Source organism: Lissotriton helveticus, chromosome 7 (genome assembly GCF_964261635.1).
Source record: "Lissotriton helveticus chromosome 7, aLisHel1.1, whole genome shotgun sequence".
NCBI classification, from domain to species: Eukaryota; Metazoa; Chordata; class Amphibia; order Caudata; family Salamandridae; genus Lissotriton; species Lissotriton helveticus.
The window spans coordinates 293,423,942-293,443,409 of record NC_136068.1 but is presented as its reverse complement, the minus strand read 5'-3'; the positions used below and the strand labels follow the sequence as shown (position 1 = coordinate 293,443,409).

Sequence of the window (19,468 nt, the reverse complement as noted above, 5' to 3'; positions counted from 1 at the left end):
GGCGGCTTGCTCTAATAGGGCTGCAGGCTCTTTCCCTCAAGTGCCAGCTGACAAAGAATCAAAGAAATTAGATCAGTCTGCGAAGAAGACTTTCTCTTCTGGGAGCATGGCTCTTAAGTCAACAAATGCTACTTGCCTTTTAGGAAGGTATGTGCATGCACTAATGGACTCAGTGAAGCACTTGTCATCTAAGCTTCCTGAGGAGGATAGGAAGAACTTTAATGAGGTGATCTCTGACACTCAAGCTGCTGCGCGCATGGTCATTCAGAGCGGCATGGACACTGTGGATTCTGTTGCCAGAATTATGGGTTCCTCTATTGCGACCAGGAGGGCAGCATGGTTAAAGTCCTCGGATTTCTCTGCGGATGTGCAGTCTACATTGCTGGACTTACCTTTTGAAGGAACTGGCCTTTTTGGTAAAAAGGCTGATGTAGCCTTGGAAAGGTTTAAGGACAGCCGTGCCACTGCAAGATCTTTGGGTCTCCAGATGAGAGGGTCGACAACTAGAAAATTCAGAGGATTTGGTAGATCTTCTTTTCGTCCCTTCAAGCAAGGTCAACAACAACAGCAGCAGCAGCAGAACCCTCTATATAAGTCCTATAGAGGTAGACAGAAGGGTCGTGGACGTCAAGTCTCCTCTTCCTCCACTTCCTCCAATAATGCCCAACCCCCACCCGCATCAGCAAAGCAGCCCTAGATCCACCATTCTGGATCATGTAGGGCCAGTAGGGGGTTGGCTTACTCATTTTCTACGAGATTGGGAATCGGTTACATCAGATCTTTGGGTTCTCAATCTCGTAGAGAATGGGTATGCACTTCCTTTTCAGGAGTTCCCTCCCAATTACCCTCCTTGCCAAGGTTATTGTTCGGAGGACCACCTGCTTCTCCTGCAGGAGGAAGTCCTGGCACTGTTTCGAAAGGGTGCAATAGAGGTGGTTCCAGAGCAGGAGAGGGGTCAAGGGTGCTACTCCCGGTATTTCTTGATTCCCAAGAAGGATGGCAGGCTTCGGCCGATCCTGGATCTCAGGATTTTGAACCTCTATCTCAAACAGGAGAAGTTCAAAATGCTCACCCTTGCTCAGGTTCTTCTGGCGCTGATGGAAGAAGACTGGATGGTGTCGATCGACTTGCAGGATGCGTATTTTCACATCCCAATCCTGAAGTCGCACAGGAAGTATCTCCGTTTTACGGTGGGATCGCAGCACTACCAGTTTGCGGTCCTTCCCTTTGGACTTACTACTGCGCCTCGAGTTTTCACCAAGGTGATGGCAGTGGTGGCTGCGCATCTCAGAAGGTCAGGGATTCCTGTATTCCCTTATCTAGACGACTGGCTGATCAAAGCAGAGTCGCCGGAGAAGGTGCTCCATCATCTGCAAGAGACAACTCAGTTGTTACACAGGTTGGGTTTTTCGATAAACGTACCCAAATCTCACCTGGTGCCCTCCCAGCGCAACCTGTTCATAGGTGCGGTACTGGACACTACTGTATGTCGTGCATTCCCTCCACCTCAAAGGATTCACGACATTCAGGAGATGATTCCTTTATTCTACAATGGAGCGGTTGTTCCGGTCCTGAAGGTCCTTCGTCTGCTCGGTCTGATGGCTTCTTGCATTCTGTTGGTCAGTCATGCACGCTGGCACATGAGGGCACTCCAGTGGTGCCTCCGCAGGCAGTGGTATCAGCACAACGGAGATCTCAGGGAGTCAGTGAAGATCTCCAGAGAAGCTGCAGCGGATCTGTCTTGGTGGGGCGTGGAAGGCAATCTGTCGCAAGGAAAGCCTTTTCAACTGCCTCCATCAGTGGCCACAGTGATAACGGATGCATCCACTCTCGGGTGGGGTGCTCATCTGGGAGACCTGGAGGTCAAAGGTCTTTGGTCTCCGGAAGAAAGGTTGTTTCACATCAACCTTCTGGAATTGAGGGCGATACGTTTGGCGCTCAAGGCCTTCCTCCCTTCCCTTCGCGGTCGTTCGGTTCAAGTCCTGACGGACAACACGACTGCGATGTGGTACATCAACAAGCAGGGAGGAGTAGGGTCGCAGTGTCTCTGCAGAGAGGCTCTGCGTCTCTGGTCCTGGGTTCAGGACCATCAGATTTGTCTGCTGGAAAATCATCTGGCCGGAGTTCTGAACGTTCGTGCAGACAGTCTGTCGGCAGTTCTCTGCCGACCACGAGTGGAGGCTTCACCCGGAGGTTGTTCACGACATCTTTCAGATGTGGGGGACTCCTCGGGTGGATCTATTCGCCACTCGCGAGAATGCGCACTGCCTTTCATTCTGCAGTCTCCAGTATCCGATGCAAGGAGCATTGGGGGACGCGTTTCAGTTGAGTTGGGAAGATCAACTCCTTTACGCGTTTCCTCCCATACCTTTGATTCCTCGGGTTCTGAGGAAGATTCGTCAAGACCGGGCCCAAGTCATATTGGTCGCTCCGGATTGGCCAAGAAGGGTGTGGTATTCGGACCTACTCCACCTCTCCTCTCACCCGCCGCTCCGTCTCCCTCACAGGGCAGACCTCCTCTCTCAGATGGAGGGGCAGGTTTTACACCCCCACCTCCAGACATTACACCTTCATGCCTGGAGATTGAAGGGGGCAACTTGAGTTCTTTTTCTCTCCCTCACGAGGTAGTGGATGTCATTCTCTCTGCCAGGCGTGACACCACTAAGTCCATTTACTCCTATAGGTGGTCAAAATTTGTTTCTTGGTGCAGGGAGAGAGATGTTGACCCTTTGAAGGCTCATTTGTCTAATATTTTACAATTTGCCCTTTATCTGGCTCAGCAAGGTTTGGCTGTGGCCACGGTCAAGGGGTATCTTTCAGCCTTATCGGCGTTTCTATGTTTGCCGGATCAGCCATCTCTCTTTAAATCTACGGTGGTTTTGAGATTCTTGAGGGGTCTCATAAATATGTTCCCTCCTACTCCTTTTGTTGTTCCTCATTGGGATTTGAATCTTGTGCTGACCTTCTTAATGGGTTCTCCCTTCGAACCCTTGCACAAGTGTCCATTGAGGCTTCTCTCTTTTAAAACTATCTTCCTCGTTGCAATCACCTCGGCAAGGAGGGTAAGTGAGCTTCAAGGTCTAAGTTCCAAACCCCCATTCCTGACCATTCATGCTGAAAGGATGGTTCTTAGGACCAGGGCTGCTTTTCTGCCTAAGGTGGTGACTCCTTTCCATCTTGGGCAGTCCATTACCCTTCCTACCTTCTATCCTCCCCCTCACCCGTCTAAGGAGGAAGAGAGACTGCATCGCCTGGACCCTAAGAGGGCGGTGTCTTTCTATCTGGACAGGACTAAGGACTTCCGGATGGACGACCAGCTGTTTGTTGGCTTTGCTGGCTGCAAGAAGGGCAGAGCGGTGCACAAGCGCACTCTTTCCAGGTGGACAATCCTGTGCATCAAAATCTGCTACTCACTTGCGGGTAAGGACCCTCCTGAGGGTATTAGAGCTCATTCAACTAGGGCAAAGTCTGCAACATCTGCTTTGTCTAGGGGTGTACCTGTTGAGGATATTTGCAGGGCCGCGACTTGGGCCTCCCTCCACACTTTCGCGAAGCATTACTGCTTGGATACCGAGGTGAGGAGGAATGGCCACTTCGCGCGCTCTGTCCTCCAAGATTTCCTGGTGTAGCAGAGTGGACACCCTCCTCCGGGAGTGGGGACTGCTGTGGGAATCTATTCACAAGGTGAGGAATCCACACGGCAGATGTATCTATCAGAAGAACAAGTTACTTACCTTCGGTAACGCTTTTTCTGGTAGATACTATATCTGCCTGTGGATTCCTCACTGACCCACCCGCCTCCCCGTTGTCCACTCTGCTATACCTGGTCTTTCTGTATATATGGTTTATACTATTGTATTGATTTTGTTCTATATGTACTGTGTACATTGTATATTTGCATATTTGCTATCGTTTGTCCGTCCGTGTGCCTCGAAGGCACGGAAAAAAGGGCGGAACTGACGTCATCACGCCGGCGTGGGCCTGATATGGGGTCGGTGACGTCAGACGGAGTCGCGCGCGATGCCGTGCTCCTGTGATGTCGCCCACGTCGGCGTACTACGAAGAAAATTTCCAAACGTTGCTGACGCAAGGGGGATATTCACAAGGTGAGGAATCCACAGGCAGATATAGTATCTACCAGAAAAAGCGTTACCGAAGGTAAGTAACTTGTTCGTTTGATTCATTGGGTGAGAAGCGTGCGGTTACAAGAAAAGGGTACTAACAGCTGGTTCTGTTCCTTATGGTGGAAACTCGATATAACCGCATATTACTCACTGCCTGCCTCCCTTTTCTGTGGAGTCAACTTCCTATAGTCTTTAAGGTCTCAAGTTCTACTTTGTACAATGTCAACATCCTAATTTTCAGTCGCTTCGTATTCAAGAGCAGCTTGAACTGATGTATCTAAATGCATCTCTGCATCGTTACTTTTGTGTGCCTATTGTGTTTAGTCAGTTAATGGTGATGGGTGATTCATTTCTAGTTCTAGCCCCCTTTCAAACAGCCTCTGATTTGAGTGCCAAGGAATCTGCTCCTGAAGTCATGACGTTGACATTGTATATACGGAATGCAAGGGTTGTAGCTGTTGAGGGCAGAAAGCCCATTAATTTTTTGAGTATATTGATTGTTTGTCATGCGTTTCTGTTTTGTTGATCTGTTTGTAGAAAACCCGTGCCTATCACAGATTGCAAGATGATGTCCCGCCAAAGGTGAAGCAAAGAAGACTTGATGAACTCGTAACCGTCTTCAGACAAGAAGCCGCCAAAGTCAACATGAAGGCTGTGGGCAGTACTCAGCTCGTACTGGTGGAGGGAGTAAGTAAAACCTGAAAACACACTATACTCACAGATTTGATTGAAAGCCCGTGTAAAACCCCTCACAGAGACAGGGTGGATGGATGTTTTAATCCATACTTTATGTCAAACAAAGGGGAGCACCTAAATGCCCTCTTTAGGCAGTAAAATTGACCATAGGTCACAATCTTCAAAGAAGGAAAGATACTAGGCAGTCGGGCTACTTGAAAGAGCTGACACCAGGGCACAAGTTGTAAAAAAAGAAGTGGGGGGACTCTGTCACCGGAAGTGACGTCACGAAAGGTACCGAGCTCCTCGTCCCAGAGAGGCCAAAGCGTGAAGTCCAGCTGTTTGGCAGGGGGGACAGCGTCCCCCCGGTAAAATAAGTTGGGGGACGCCGTCCTCCCGCGTGGTACCCCGTCTCGAGCCGTGGCTGACACGGTTTAGGCAGAGAATCAAGCGAGCCCGCGCTGCTGAGGAACATCTTTAAATAACATTAACAAAGCCCCTTCGGCTGGCCATCCTTCCTCAAGTGAAGGGGACATGGCTATACCGAGGGCCTTAGTGGAGGCCGCCTCCAGGGAACAGAGCTCGGGCTGGTAATGGAGCGAGTTAAAAGTATGCATGAAACGTGCTTGGTTTCCCTAGCAGAGCTCGTGGTCTGGCCCAGTCATTAGTGCCAACATCGGCACATTCTCCAGCCCTCCCACAATAATTAACTGAATAACAGACAAAACACCATTTTTTGGTGGAGAAATTTGCTGCAGGTTTATTTGCATAACAATATGCCAACATGTTGGGTTAACTTACGGGCGATCCACGGGAAGGCAGCCCCTCGCCACCTGCCCACCTGATGAGCCATAAAGCCCCGGTGGTATTAACCGAGGGGTGTTGTCAATTTGGGGTAAGGGATAGCCCCTCCCTCCGGCGGACCTCCAGTCCACCCGTTACTCATGGCCCTCCCTGCTACGGGGGGCGGAGAGTTGCAGGCAACCCCCGGTTGCTCAGGTCCACAACCGCCCGGAGGACTAACTGGGCGCCGTCGCTCCTCCAGGATCCCACGCGCGGACCTCCCTGGGGATAATTGGCTTTAGCACCCTTACTGTGCTGTGCTCCTGTAGAGGGTTCCCTTCTGTACCTTACAGCCTTTGGATCGCCCTATAACTCTGCCTGCAACACAAAGAAAATGGTATTAATTGAAGCACCACCAGCCCCCCTACCCCCATCGCAGCTCGAAAGCTGGGTTTGCGGTAGGGAGGGAAAACAGCATCAGGGCAGCTCGGCCATGCCGAGGGAGGGGTACTCTGTCTACGGCGACGACCAAGACCAAAGAGGGCGCTCGGTGGGCGGCAAAGGTAATTATACCTCCCCCCGCCGGAAGTGATGTCACCCGGGGAACCACATGGGTCCCCAAACACTAGACTGCTTGCTGCTGCCTGTGCCATCGTGTGGCACTAAGGGTGGCCGCCCTCTTACGAGTGCCACCTTCGGTAGCCCGGTGCAGCCTGGCATAATGCCAACATCTATGCTAGGAAAAAACAGGGGTTATGCCCAAATCACCCTAATATACATGAGAAAGGGACATCGAACGATGTGTATAAACAAGAAATAGTACAGAGGGATCAATTCAACATTTATTTGCATACAAGGCACATTCCCCAGCCCTCCCACAATAATTAACTGAATAACAGAAACAACACCATTTTTTGGTGGAGAAATTTGCTGCAGGTTTATTTGCATAACAATATGCCAGCATGTTGGGTTAACTTACGGGCGATCCACGGGCAGGCAGCCCATCTCCACCTGCCCACCTGATGAGCCATAAAACCCCGGTGGTATTAACAGAGGGGTGTTGTCAATTTGGGGGAAGGGATAGCCCCTCCCTCCGGTGGACCTCCAGTCCACCCGTTACTCACACCCCTCCCCGCTACGGGGGGCGGAGAGTTGCAGGCAACCCCCAGTTTCTCAGGTCCACAACCGCCCGTAGGACCTCCAGGATCCCACGCGAGGACCTCCCTGGGGATAACTGGCTTTAGCACCCTTACTGTGCTCCTGTAGAGGGTACCCTTCTGTACGTTACAGCCTTTGGTTCGCCCTGTAACTCCGCCATGGCCCTGGGTGTGGCCCCCGCCGCCCCAGGGCCCCCCAACCGTATACTAGCATGTCACGTACAACCTGCTGCTTCCAATGCTTCGCCCAAGTCCAGCAGAAATAGATCCATACCCACTTTGGACAGGTGGCCCGGGGCAGCCTGGCAAAATTTAGAGTGTAACTTGGCCCTTTTGGGGCGGTGAGGATATTTAATCCCTGGATGCAGGCAAAAGCATAGCTGCACCCATCACTTGCAAATCCAACACCTATGCACTAATCTCACATATAATACACACTTTTTTTTGCAGTTTTATACGGCACAAACACCACCCGAAGGTATTTAAGCACTTTACATGAGCACCAGCTACATTACACAATGTCTCATTCATAATTTGAACCACAGGGAAAGAAAGTGATGAGCCCAAATTCACAGGATGTTGAGCTGAGGCCGAGACATGAACCTTGTTCGCTGTTCCAAAGACGGCCGCTCTGGTTGTAACGCCACATCCTCTCCCACATCACTATCAAACACACATTGCACCTATTTAAAGTTTTTTTATCACCCGCTACTCACTCTCATTTATCACACAAAAAGAAAGATCACATATCATATGCTCTCATCAGATGTCACATGACATGGACATGTCAGTAGAAACATAACAGCAATTCTCAACCACGTCACATATGCACACAAGGACAGTTACACAAAGATCATGAAGGGATATTATCACAACAGATGCACATATATTGCAGATACACGCATAACCACAACACAGATATTTCAAAATGAAACACATCATCGACATGCACAAGTGCCGCTTACACAGCATACATTTGCATGCATTCATAATGCAAATCAATAAATAATCATTACCTTAATAATAATTAACCTCATAGCCTATAACACGCACATCATAGGGAGAGAGGATAATAAACCACACACACACACAGATAAAAACAGATGACTCCCACCCCGATAGATCAGACACCTATGCACATCATGCATCTGTCTTACACATCCCAATCATACATCATAGAACGTGCACACACAAACACGTTAATATGTATTCTGAAGAGGCCGTTGCAGAGATGCCAGGCCTGCTAAAAGCCAGTGTGTGAGGCATGTTTACAGTGTGGGCGGACACCGAGGATCACTTAAGAAAACCACGAAGCTTGGGTTACACTGGGCGAGTCCCTATTTCGCTTGGAGTTCTACATTTAAACTATTACATTTAAACCTCTCTCTCTGGTCCGTGTTGCTTGCTCCTTCCCCCATCCTGCCACCCATGTTGTACAGCTGTGCTACTTGGCCGAAAGTAAAGAAAAAACACTGCCAGAATTTACGAGTATTTGCTCTTTTGTAATTTTTTTATTTTTTTTTTACTTTCAGCCTTGCTCAGCAACATGGCAAAGAAAAATTGGTAAAGACAATAGATCCTCACATAGACAAAAGCTTTCGGCTTTGCCAATGCTTGTTAATAACATATCTATATGTTTTAATGCAGCCTGTTTTCCTTAAAGGAAAACAGGATGTGTTAAAAATAAATGTTTTGCAATTCTAATTCCGATTCTGCAAATAAGTCCGTTTGCGACCGCAAAATAATTTTGTACATATGGCCCTTTGTCAAGTGTTGTATGAGTATTTCTGTGCAGCTCAAATTATATATCTGTTTCCATAGAGAACTCTCTCCTGTAATGTTGTATGGGTATGCATAAATGCAAAATGAAGTATTCAAGTGGGTTGCCTTCCAGACATGTTATCAAGCTTGTTCTCTCCACAGCCCAGCAAACGCTCTTTAACAGACCTGTGTGGTCGAAATGATAGCAATCTAAAGGTGATATTTCCTGATACAGAGGTGGAAGATCAACACTCAGGAGTTGCATCTCGTGCTAAATGTGGGGACTATGTGTTGGTAAAGGTAAATAAATATTTGTTATCTTCTGTCCTAATCAGTATTCATTTCAGTTATTTTTCCTAGTACACTTTTTATAATGTTGGTTTTTTGACAGCATTTTAATATCCCATATTTCTCTGTGAAATATGTATCTTATTGATGTGCCCAAGTATGGCCCTGTTGCTTAAACACCTTCATAAGCCATTGAATCGGTTAACAGTATAACTTGCTGTAATATAAAGGATTCTGCTGACTTGACAACTCAGATTTGTTTTACCAAGTTATGCAGAAGTTGAGTATATTGCAAAATTCACACTTGTTTGTGGACAGTGAGTTATTTTTTTATTCAACAAGACGTGATAAAGAGTCACATTTTGCCCTCACTGTGTTTCTCTATTTTGACACCAATGAAACATCTTAAAGTGGTCAAATGATTTATGTGGATGGAGTAGTATATTCTGAGATGTTTCAGATTTGTGCGTCTAAGGTATGTATACATCTTCCAAGATTCAAACTTATGTACACACTTTAAAAGAGGGAGGAAATATCCCTTTCTAAAGCCAGTCTCTATGCAAAAAACTTTGAATTCAAACCTGCCCACCTTGCACAATAATGATCTATCGTACAACTCTCGGGAAATACCGTATTGTTCTCCCTCAGGACAAATTCTCAATTCACTATCATAAAATAAATGTAAGATTAATTAGCAAGTAAACCTAGACTATGGCATTGATGTGGTTTCGCACTACCAATGTTTGATTGCCAGAAAACCCCTCAAATTTGCTATGAAATAGTTTGCCAATAAATATATTTTAGCTAGCAAACTTCATCCCTTGTCTCTTTGTCTTTATGTTGATACTAGTTAATGAAATAGAGTAAAAATCGCTCAATGGGTTTCAACAACAAATCACTTTCTTTTAACGTAACAAAGTGGCAACCTTTGTGTTGTAATTTATTCCCCTCATTAGTATGTCCCACCACCCCTTCCCTATTCTCTCTGTTGGTATGGCCGGCCCTGGAGCTTGCCATGGAATGTTGTGAAGCTCTCCAGTGAGGAGAGTGGATGATTAATAAACAGACCTGTTAAACTGCCTTGGGTCTCAGTATATTTCTATCTTTTTAATACTGGCGACGGACCTACGCAGGGGGTAGGAATTAATCATTTCCCCTTTGAGTGCTCTCTCCATACTTAATTACATCAGAGGAAGCGAAGTATTCAAGGAAGTATTGTACTGTGGACAGCATTAGAATCGTCAGCTGATGGATCTCGGGATGTATGCAGTGCTCCAGATCAGTGTTCTCATGTAACTGGCTTCCGGGTTTTTTTTCTCGCATATATCTCTTCCTTGAGGAGGTGAGAACATTCATTCTGCGTGACCCTGTGCTGTTTCTACTTTGCCATTGGATGTGAACTGTGTTTAAGGGTGAAAGCATCGGGCGACTGTTCTATTTTACCGAGCAACCTTGGTAGAAGAAAGGGTTAACCTACCGTGCTCGAAGTGAAGCTGTGCAGATTTGAAGTCGTGCTGATCGCCTGTGGGGTCGCCTGTTAGAGTTTCTTGGAGTGCCGTCTGATCTGCAGTCCAGAGTGAGGAGCAACGAAGTGCTCGTGGAGTTGTGACAGGCCTCTCATTTATTCGCAGTCTCGTAGTTTGCTGATCCAGGGTTCACCTCGATCGAAAGCAGACGTTTTCAAGTGCCTTTGTGTGGAAGAGCTGTGTGCCGGGAAGTTCTGTCAGCGCCTGGACTTCCTGGTAACTGGATAGTTGGGAGGTTCCCGGCGCGCCAGCAGCTAAGGGCCGTTTTTTCCTTGAGGAACTTAACCCCTTGTTACCTCTGCTGCCTGCTTCGTGTTTCCTTCATGTGTGCTTCATCTATCAAAGACAGCCGAGCCACCTGACTGTTCCCTGCTGTGTGTGTGGAGGAATTTATTTTTTCATTGATGTCCTGACATTCTAAATACGTTTCATGTATATATATGGTTGTTGAAGTATATATATATATTTAAAATCCTTCCTTGGAAATAGTGCTTGCGAGGTTATTCCATTTTTTTTAAATATTTTTTTTTAAAGAAAATATTTAAGCATATTGTACTTTTTTTTCCCCAGGAAGTCAATTTGCATAAAATTAATATGGCAGCAGCAAGCATGAGCCAACCCCCGCCTTTTCTTAATGAGTTAGGTGAGCCTGAAATAAGTTGGAAAGAGTGGGTGAAACTTTTTTTGAGTCTTATTTGATAGCCGTAGGCGGAGAAAAATACAAGCCTGAAAGGAAAAAACATATTTTATTACACAATTTGGGTAGGCATGGGCGCAAGGTGTATGAGTCTTTACCTAGGCTTGATCAGGAAGGACAGGAGGAAACAGGAGTAGATGAGTTTGAGCAAACTATGGTGAAATTAGAGGAACACTTTGGAGACAAGGTAAATGTGGTGTTAGAACGCCATAAGTTTTTCAAAAGGAATCAGGGGAAGCAGGAGTCTGTACAGAATTATATTGCTGCCTTGTGGGGTTTAACGCAGTTATGTGAGTTTGGCAGTTTGACAGAGACCCTCATTAGGGACCAACTTGTAAGATGCACCAATAACCCCCGCATCCAGGAAAAGTTATTAGCGAAGAACCCAGGGTTAAAAGAAGCTATAGAAATAGCCAAGTCTGTTGAACACACAGCCAGATGTATTAAGGAGATGAAAATTAATGGGGAGGAGGTAGCTTCTATAAAAGATGAAGAAGAGGTCAGCGAAATATGTAAGATAAGATCTAAGGATAATCTCAGCATCAGAGGAGAAATGAAAGAGAGGGGACCCAAATGCTACAGGTGGGGAAGTAACAATCATTTTGCCACCTTTTATCAATGCCCAGCCAGGTTTGTCACATGCAAAAAATGTAATAGGAGAGGGCATTTTGCTAGGGTATGTAGGGATGGTGAACAATATTCTAGAAGTGAGTGCAAGAGTACAGAAAAGAATACAGCCAGGGAAGTTAAGTGCATAGGACAAAGATTAGAGAAAATTATTTTACAGGTAAAAGATATTGAAGGAACTGTAAATGTTATCTATCCGAAATGTGATGTTTTCCTTGATGGCCAATGTGTAGAAATGTACACAGATTCTTGCTCACCTTATACGTTACTCAACAGAGATGATTTTGTCTGCATGGAAAATTGCAATGTTAAACAATTGAAAATGCCTGATATTTCTCCCACAGGATATAACAAGGGGAAAATACCTTTGGTGGGCATGAAAAATGTTCAACTACGTTTTAAGGACAGAGAAACCTTTGGTCCAATGTACATTGTAGAATCAGGATCCAATTTGTTGGGTTGGGTTCACCAAAAAGAGCTGGGGATCATCCTAGATCCAAATAGTGCAGAACAGGTGTTACTTACTGACAAGTATCAGGGAGGTGGAAACATTTGTGAGGAGTTTGGGCAACTATTTAGAGATGAACTCGGTTGCTTGCATATGTTTCAGCACAGAATTAAATTGAAGCACAATGCGAAACCAGTTGTACATAAACTTCGCCCTGTACCCCTCAAGTTGAAAGCACCTCTAGAAGAAGAATTGCGCAAACTGTGTGAGTTAGAGATAATACAACCAGTAACCTGCACAGAGTGGTTGGCTCCTATTGTCATCGCGGCCAAGGCCAATGGAAAAGGCATTCGTCTCTGTGTGGATTTGCGCAGCCTAAATGACAGTATATGGGTGGAAAGACATCCTTTGCCCATAATCAATGAGATGCTGAGTACCATGGGTCCAGCTAAGTACTTCAGTGTGATCGACCTGTCCATGGCATATCACCAAATAGAACTCCATCCAGAATCCAGGCCCCTCACGGCGTTCATCACACCAATAGGAGCGTTCATGTTCAAACGGATGCCATTCGGCCTGGCGTCTGCAGCAGCTATTTTTCAGAAGGCAATGCAGAAAATACTAGAAGGACTGGGGAACACCATGTGTTTCCAGGACGACATCCTAGTGTATGGCCAGACTGAAGAAGAACATGATGGAGTCGTGAGACAAGTGTTCAGCAGACTTATGGAGGCAGGCCTGACTCTAAAAAAAGAAAAATGTAAAATAGAAGTGAAGGAAGTGGAGTATTTGGGCCACAAGATTACAGAAGAAGGATTCAGGCCGAAAAGCAGTTTAATCCGTGCGGTGAAGGAAGCACCCAGCCCCAAAAACAAGGACGAACTGAAATCCTTCTTAGGGCTTTTGGAATATATGTCAAAGTACGTGGACAATTTTTCGGCAAAGTGCGAGCCTATGAGGGAATTGATGAAGAAGGACAAGGATTTCCTATGGAACAAGGAGCATGATGCTGTGGTAAATCGTTGAAAGAGGAATTATTAACCTCCCCAGCATTAGGAACCTTTGATGCCTCAAAGAAGACCATCCTAGCAACTGATGCTTCAAACAAAGGCCTGGGAGCAACCTTAATACAAAAGGATGGTAAGGAGGAGAAAGTCATCGCGTTTGCTTCCAGGAGTCTCACCAACCCAGAAAAGAACTACTCCGTAATTGAAAGGGAGGCCCTGGCCTGTTTCTGGGCTGTAAGAAATTTCAAGTTTTTCTTGTGGGGTTTAAGGTTCACCATCCGGACAGATCATAAACCCCTCACCTTCATATTTTCTGTGAAAGGACTAGAGAATTGTACTCCTCGCATCAGCAGATGGATTTTGGGCCTGGAACACTACATTTCAATATGGAGTATGTGCCAGGGAAAGAGAATAAAATTGCTGATTTCCTTTCAAGATCACCATTACCGGAGGTGGGAGAGAAAGAAGAATCTCTTGACAGTCCGGTACTTTTGACGGAGACGCCTGCCATCACAGAAGAAGAGTGGGAAACAGAGACTAAGGAAGACAAGGAAATAATTGCCTTGAAGGAATACATGGAGAAAGGATGGCCGAGCAGGAAGAGTGATCTTGAACCTATCGTAGAGGAGTATTGGGAAGTGAGGAATGAACTAAGCCTCATCAATGGAAGAATCTATTGCAACCAGAGAGCGGTTCCACCTAAGGGCCTCAGGAAGAAGGTTATCGAATTGGCGCATGAAGGCCATCTAGGACGTAGCCTTACAAAAGCTAGAGTCAGGTCCAGCTACTGGTTTCCCAGGATGGATGCCATGACCGAATTAGCTGTTAAGGATTGCGGGGCATGTGCAAAAAGCGACAAATCAAAGACAATTCAAAAAGCTCCATTATCTCCAGTAGAAGTGCCAAGTAAACCATGGAGCAAGCTGGCTATGGACATTATCGGCCCCATGGTCGAATTAGGAGAAAATAGGAAATTCATGCTGGTTTTGATTGATTACACGACCCATTGGATTAAGCAAAAGTTTGTCCACTCGGTCACCACGAGGGCAGTGATTGTGTTCTTAAATGGAGTATTTGTTGAGGAAGGCATACCAGCGTCTCTGGTCACTGATAATGGAGTTCAGTTTTGCTCTGATGAAATGTGTACATTTCTCAAAGGTTTGAACATTAAACATGAGACTACCGCTTTATACTGCCCTAAGGCCAACGGGCTGGTGGAGCGAGCAAACAGAATCATCAAGGAACACATCCAATTAGCTGCAACCAATGGGCATGATGTAGAAGAGTCTATTAGGAAGTGTCTGTGGGCCTACCACACCTCTCCCAACAATGTCACAGGCATCTCACCCTTTGTGGCACTATGTGGTCGTGAACCAAGCACCAAGTTTAATCCCAGTTGGATGAGTGGGGGTGAGCCCAGAGTAGTGGATCAGGAGGCAAGGGCAGAGAAGGTTCGACTCCACCAAGACAAGTACAAGCTGTGGTACGATACTAAGCATAAGGTGAAGGATCCCAAGTGGGAGATAGGTGACAGGGTACAAGTCAAGAAGAACACGAAAGTGGGAGTCACCCAAAGTAAATTCTACATGCCATGCAAAATTTCCAAGGTTCTTAAGAATGTGGTTCAACTTGAGAATGGTCAATGGTGGAGTTTTGACAAGATTTGTAAAAGTGCATAACATTTCCTATTTTTCTTTTGTCCTTTTGTTTTTTCTCCATTCACAGGATATATACTACCCACCGCGGTGGGCCCAGTTGTTTTCTGTGTCACCCTATGGAAGGGAGATGTGTTGTAATTTATTCCCCTCATTGGTATGTCCCACCACCCCTTCCCTATTCTCTCTGTTGGTATGGCCGGCCCTGGAGCTTGCCATGGAATGTTGTGAAGCTCTCCAGTGAGGAGAGTGGATGATTAATAAACAGACCTGTTAAACTGCCTTGGGTCTCAGTATATTTCTATCTTTTTAACACTTTGCTCAAACATTAAGGATCTCTTTTGGTTCTAAACCATTGACATTTTACAAAACTGTGACTATTAAATCTGAATATCATCTTTAAAATAAACAACTAAACCCACACAGTTGGGATAATTTTGCAGTTAATAGATTACCTGTAGCATCCTGTAATTCCTTCAAGGTCAAGGGTACATTTAAAGCTTCCTATCCCAGAAAATGAGAACACATTTTGTCAAAGGAACTTATTAGTTGGCCCCCCTTCCCATAGAGTCAAGCCTCTCTTAACCCTCGTTTTCAAAATATTATTCACGGAAAATGTCTGACACAGTCTGTTTTTTTAAACAGTTGTTTCTCGATGACTTCCCTACCATATGATCCCATTAAATTCTGCTGTTGAAATTACTCCGTCATGAACTCTGTACTTCTTTTTGCCATGGAACCCAAACTAAACTCCACTGATAATATCCAACAAGGCTGAATATTACTGGTGCTCGCATGCAGGGGGAATTTTTCCCATCTGTCGGAGTAGCCAGTTACTTTAGGGTGGGGTAAAGGTTCATTTGCATATTGTTTACCATCAGCAAATATGTTGGATTGGAATGTGGCCCAGGGTAATTACTAGTTGCTCAGATTAATTTGAGAATTCTGTTCATTATCTTTTTGTTTTTCCTTTGACGATACCATAAGTGCAACAGATATACAATCCATTTCAATTCCCATGACTGAGTTTAATTCAAACATTCTAACCCATGGTATTTTTGTTGTTCTCTTTTTAACTACTTGCCACCATTTCTATCAACACCGGTTTGTTATCATCCACCATATAAGTCATGTGTGCTGTTTGGTGTTAACCCTAAAGAGATTTTTTGGGGAAATAATTATTAAATAAATACAAATAACAAAGTGTACTATTACATGGACAGAGTCTCTCAAGTGCGTTATTTCACAAATCAGATAGTTGAACATTTTGATTTGTTACTGGTATGCATAAGGGTTAGCTATTAGTCAGTGCTCTACTCTGGTAATTTAATCAACTATTGCTGTCAACCTTTCTTTTAACCTAGTTTCATTATTCTTTGTTTCCATCTAGTAATTCAAAACCTTTTTAAGAGTCATTGACAAAGCCAATAGGTCTGGTGTTGCCGCTAGCCTTTTGGTAATACTTGTTGTTTTGTTTTGGTATGGTTTTTGCAAAACCTAATTGTTCAGGAAGCTGCTGGACCCTCCTTAATTCTACAAAAAGAAACCAAAAATAATTGGCTAAAAGTAAAACTGTTTTGGTGGTCTTCAAAAAGTACTCATTACCATGGTACACCCAGCACTGAAGCTACCTTGTGTGTGGATGTGCTCCTTGTGAAAGGACCGCATGCTGTAACTCATAGAGGAGTCAGTCAATGGCTGAAGTGGGCTAACATTACCCTTTGATGCATGCTGGAGTGGTTAGAAGAAAAATGTAAAAGACACAATAATCAATTAATGGATGAAGTCTGGCTTAAAACTCCTTAAGAAACGTATGTTATACATACTTTTAGTAAAAATAAAAAGTGTTAGCTAACAAAGATCTAAAAAAGACATCAGTCTGGTATTGACTACTAGGCTCATCTTTGAGAAAGGAAGCAGAAAGGAGAAAAGGAAAAAAAAGTAATGAAGGCAGGCTAAAGGACAAAGGGAAACAAAAACTGAAGGAAGAAGGACAAAGAAAGAAGAAAAAAGGAAGGAGCGGTGGGAGGCAAAAAAAAGAAAAGGAAGAAAGGAGGGAAGAAGGAAAAATTAAGGCAAGAATGAAAGGTAGAAAGAAGGAAAGACAAGAAGGCAAAAAAAGCACAGGAAGAAGTAAAAAAAAGTAAAGAAGATAAAAAAGTAAAAAGCAAAGAAAAAGAAAGCGAAGAAGGCAAAAAGAAAGAAGGCAGAAAGAAAGAGAAAAAGTAAAAAAAGAAATAAAGAGTAAAAAACGAAAAAACGAAAAGGCTAGAAAGAAAAGAAGGAACGAAGGCACATAAAATAGACTGAATGAAATAAGGCACTAAAGACAAAAAGAAAAGGAAGAAGGCAGCAAAGAAAGATGGATGGAAAGAAAAAAGAGAAAAAGAAAGAAAAAAGGCAAGGAAAGGAAGAAGGAAAGAAGGAAAGGAAAAGGGAAAGACAGCAAAACAGGAAAGAATGAAATAAGTTAAAGGAATGAAAGAAGGAAAAACAAAGAAGGAATAAAAAAGAAGGAATGTAGGAAAGAAGGAATAGAGGAAGGAAAAAAGGCAAAAAATAAAGAGGAAGGGAAGAAAAAGGGAAAAGCAAAAAAAAGAAGGAAAGAATGAATGAACAAATGGAAAGAAGGCAAAAAGAGTGAAGATGGGAAGAAGGAAGGCAAGAGGATTCACAGTATTAAATATTGGATACCAAAATCCAAATTAAACCCAACGTTTAAAAAAAACTGTTAAAAGTGTGCTGCACATTTAACCACCAAAAGTTTGGTTTTCTTCCTTGGAAAAGTTCATCAAAGAACTATTGGTGAAACCTAGTCCAGGAACATAATGTGGTATGCTGCGAAATAGCAGCGGTCCTCTTCAAAAGAAATTTGCAATAGCATTGAAAGGAGACATGAAGTGATAAGATGGAATGTAACCTGTGCTCACTTCAAATGTGTCCTATCAAATCAGGCAACATTGACAGTAAAGGGAAATCATTATATTGTGCACCTTGAGAAAGAGCAAAATGCAGTCACTCAAAGTGATGTTAACCAGAAGCTTTAGTAGGCTGGCCCATCACCCTATGCTGTATGCTGTAGTGGGTGGAAGCAATATAGGAATGACACAACAATAGTTAAATGGGTGAAGAGAACTGTCTGAAAGCCCCCTTAAGTAAGTGTATTATACATATTATTTTAATACAATCAAAAGTTCTTGGCTAATGCCAGACCTAAAATTGTGTTAGGCTTGTACCCCAACCATATTAATAAGTATGTTCTTTTTGGCTGTCGAGGCAATCTGTCCTTTTTCTATTTAATTTTTTATTGCAGTTTGCCTTCCCAACCCTAACATTTAACTATTCCAAATTCGACCCATGACCTTGAAGTGTGGTGTGTCCAAAACTTTGCATAGATTTGTTTGTCCCACCACATTCTACTAGATGTAATCCTAGTCTCCAACGACTTTGTGCCTGTGATTTCCCTCAATACTCTTAGGTTTTATATTTATCTTAATTTACTATGGGCCGATGTAAACCAGTATGCAGGTTGAGATACAGCCGATGTACAAGAAGTCGCATAGCAAATTGCCCGTTCTGAGGTGGCAAAACTAACTGCCTACTGAATATTAATTAGTCAGGTTGAGACACCCTGCGATTGACTGGAAGGGACAGCAGACCCCTGTCTCTGCCAAATGGGAAACATTTTGTGCAACTAGTAATCATGAAAGGGATATGCGCTGCATTAAAACAAATCCTGTTTTGGGCGAGATGGGAGGGAGCAGGCAGTGCCTTAAGGGCCCATTGCTTTCTCTCCCTTCTTCTTGAAAGGGAAGCTGTCCCTGAAGCTTTTCCACAGGAACACATTTTTCTTTTGAGATCTGTTCCCTTCCCAACTTGGAAGTCAGTATCTTTTCTATGGTTTGCAACTTCAAATGCGGTCTCAAAGCATTTGTCATTGTGACTCACAGTTAAGAGGGGACACCCCTTCCCTTTTAAAATCCCCTACTAATAACAGTTCATAATGAGTTGTGGTGGGTAGTTTGCAAGTTAAAAAGTATTTTCTGAATTGCAAAATGCCTTTGATAGATTGCATCCTTGCATTTTTCTGTCACAAAGCTTGTGATTTTACGACTCCGGGGTTTTGCATCCGCAAAGTGCAATGATGCGTCAAACCCTGTATTCTCAATTTCCAACGTACACAGTCCAGCACCTTTTAGCCTATCAACTATTGGCTGATTATTAGCTTGTCCGAGCTCATTCACAATACTCTTTGGTTCTTGCTCATATTCAGGTTAGAATAAACACATAACAGGAGTTGTAGCAATGCAGCCAGAAATATATCATCATTCAGCTCTTTTGAAAAATAGCTTACTCGCTAAATAGTTGGGCAAAATTGATTCTTTAGTGAGATAACGTTTTAAAATGAATAGACAAATTTACGTTACATCGCTCCTTCACTTCTGCAGTGTGTAGGGTCTCGGTTTTCCTTACTCCTGACACCTTCGGGTCTCGGTTTTCCTTACTCCTGACACCTTCATGCCTCCTCTCAAAGGCGGACATCTCTCTAATCCCATAGGCAAGAAATTCAAATTCCAAATAGTTTGTTATGAGGTAACATAGGTCACCTCACCTACCATATTCTCAGACTTAAAAAAATTAGATGTAGGTCGATTTCCCAAAACTTTGAAAACACTTTGGGAATTTAAAGGAATTTAAATACAGCAGCGGCCGGCACAGG

The 19,468-nt window shown here is 44.2% G+C and overlaps 1 protein-coding gene across 2 annotated transcripts in view; it reads left to right on the top strand.

The window, feature by feature from the left end:
- CDK5RAP1 (CDK5RAP1 mitochondrial tRNA methylthiotransferase) overlaps positions 1–19,468 on the top strand; it is a 236,214-nt gene that overhangs the window by 215,399 nt on the left and 1,347 nt on the right. For both annotated transcript variants that reach the window (XM_078652079.1, XM_078652080.1), the window contains 2 exons: positions 4,662–4,811; positions 8,663–8,800. In XM_078652079.1, coding sequence (XP_078508205.1) covers positions 4,662–4,811; positions 8,663–8,800 — 288 coding nt within the window. The remainder of the gene's footprint in view (positions 1–4,661; positions 4,812–8,662; positions 8,801–19,468) is intronic.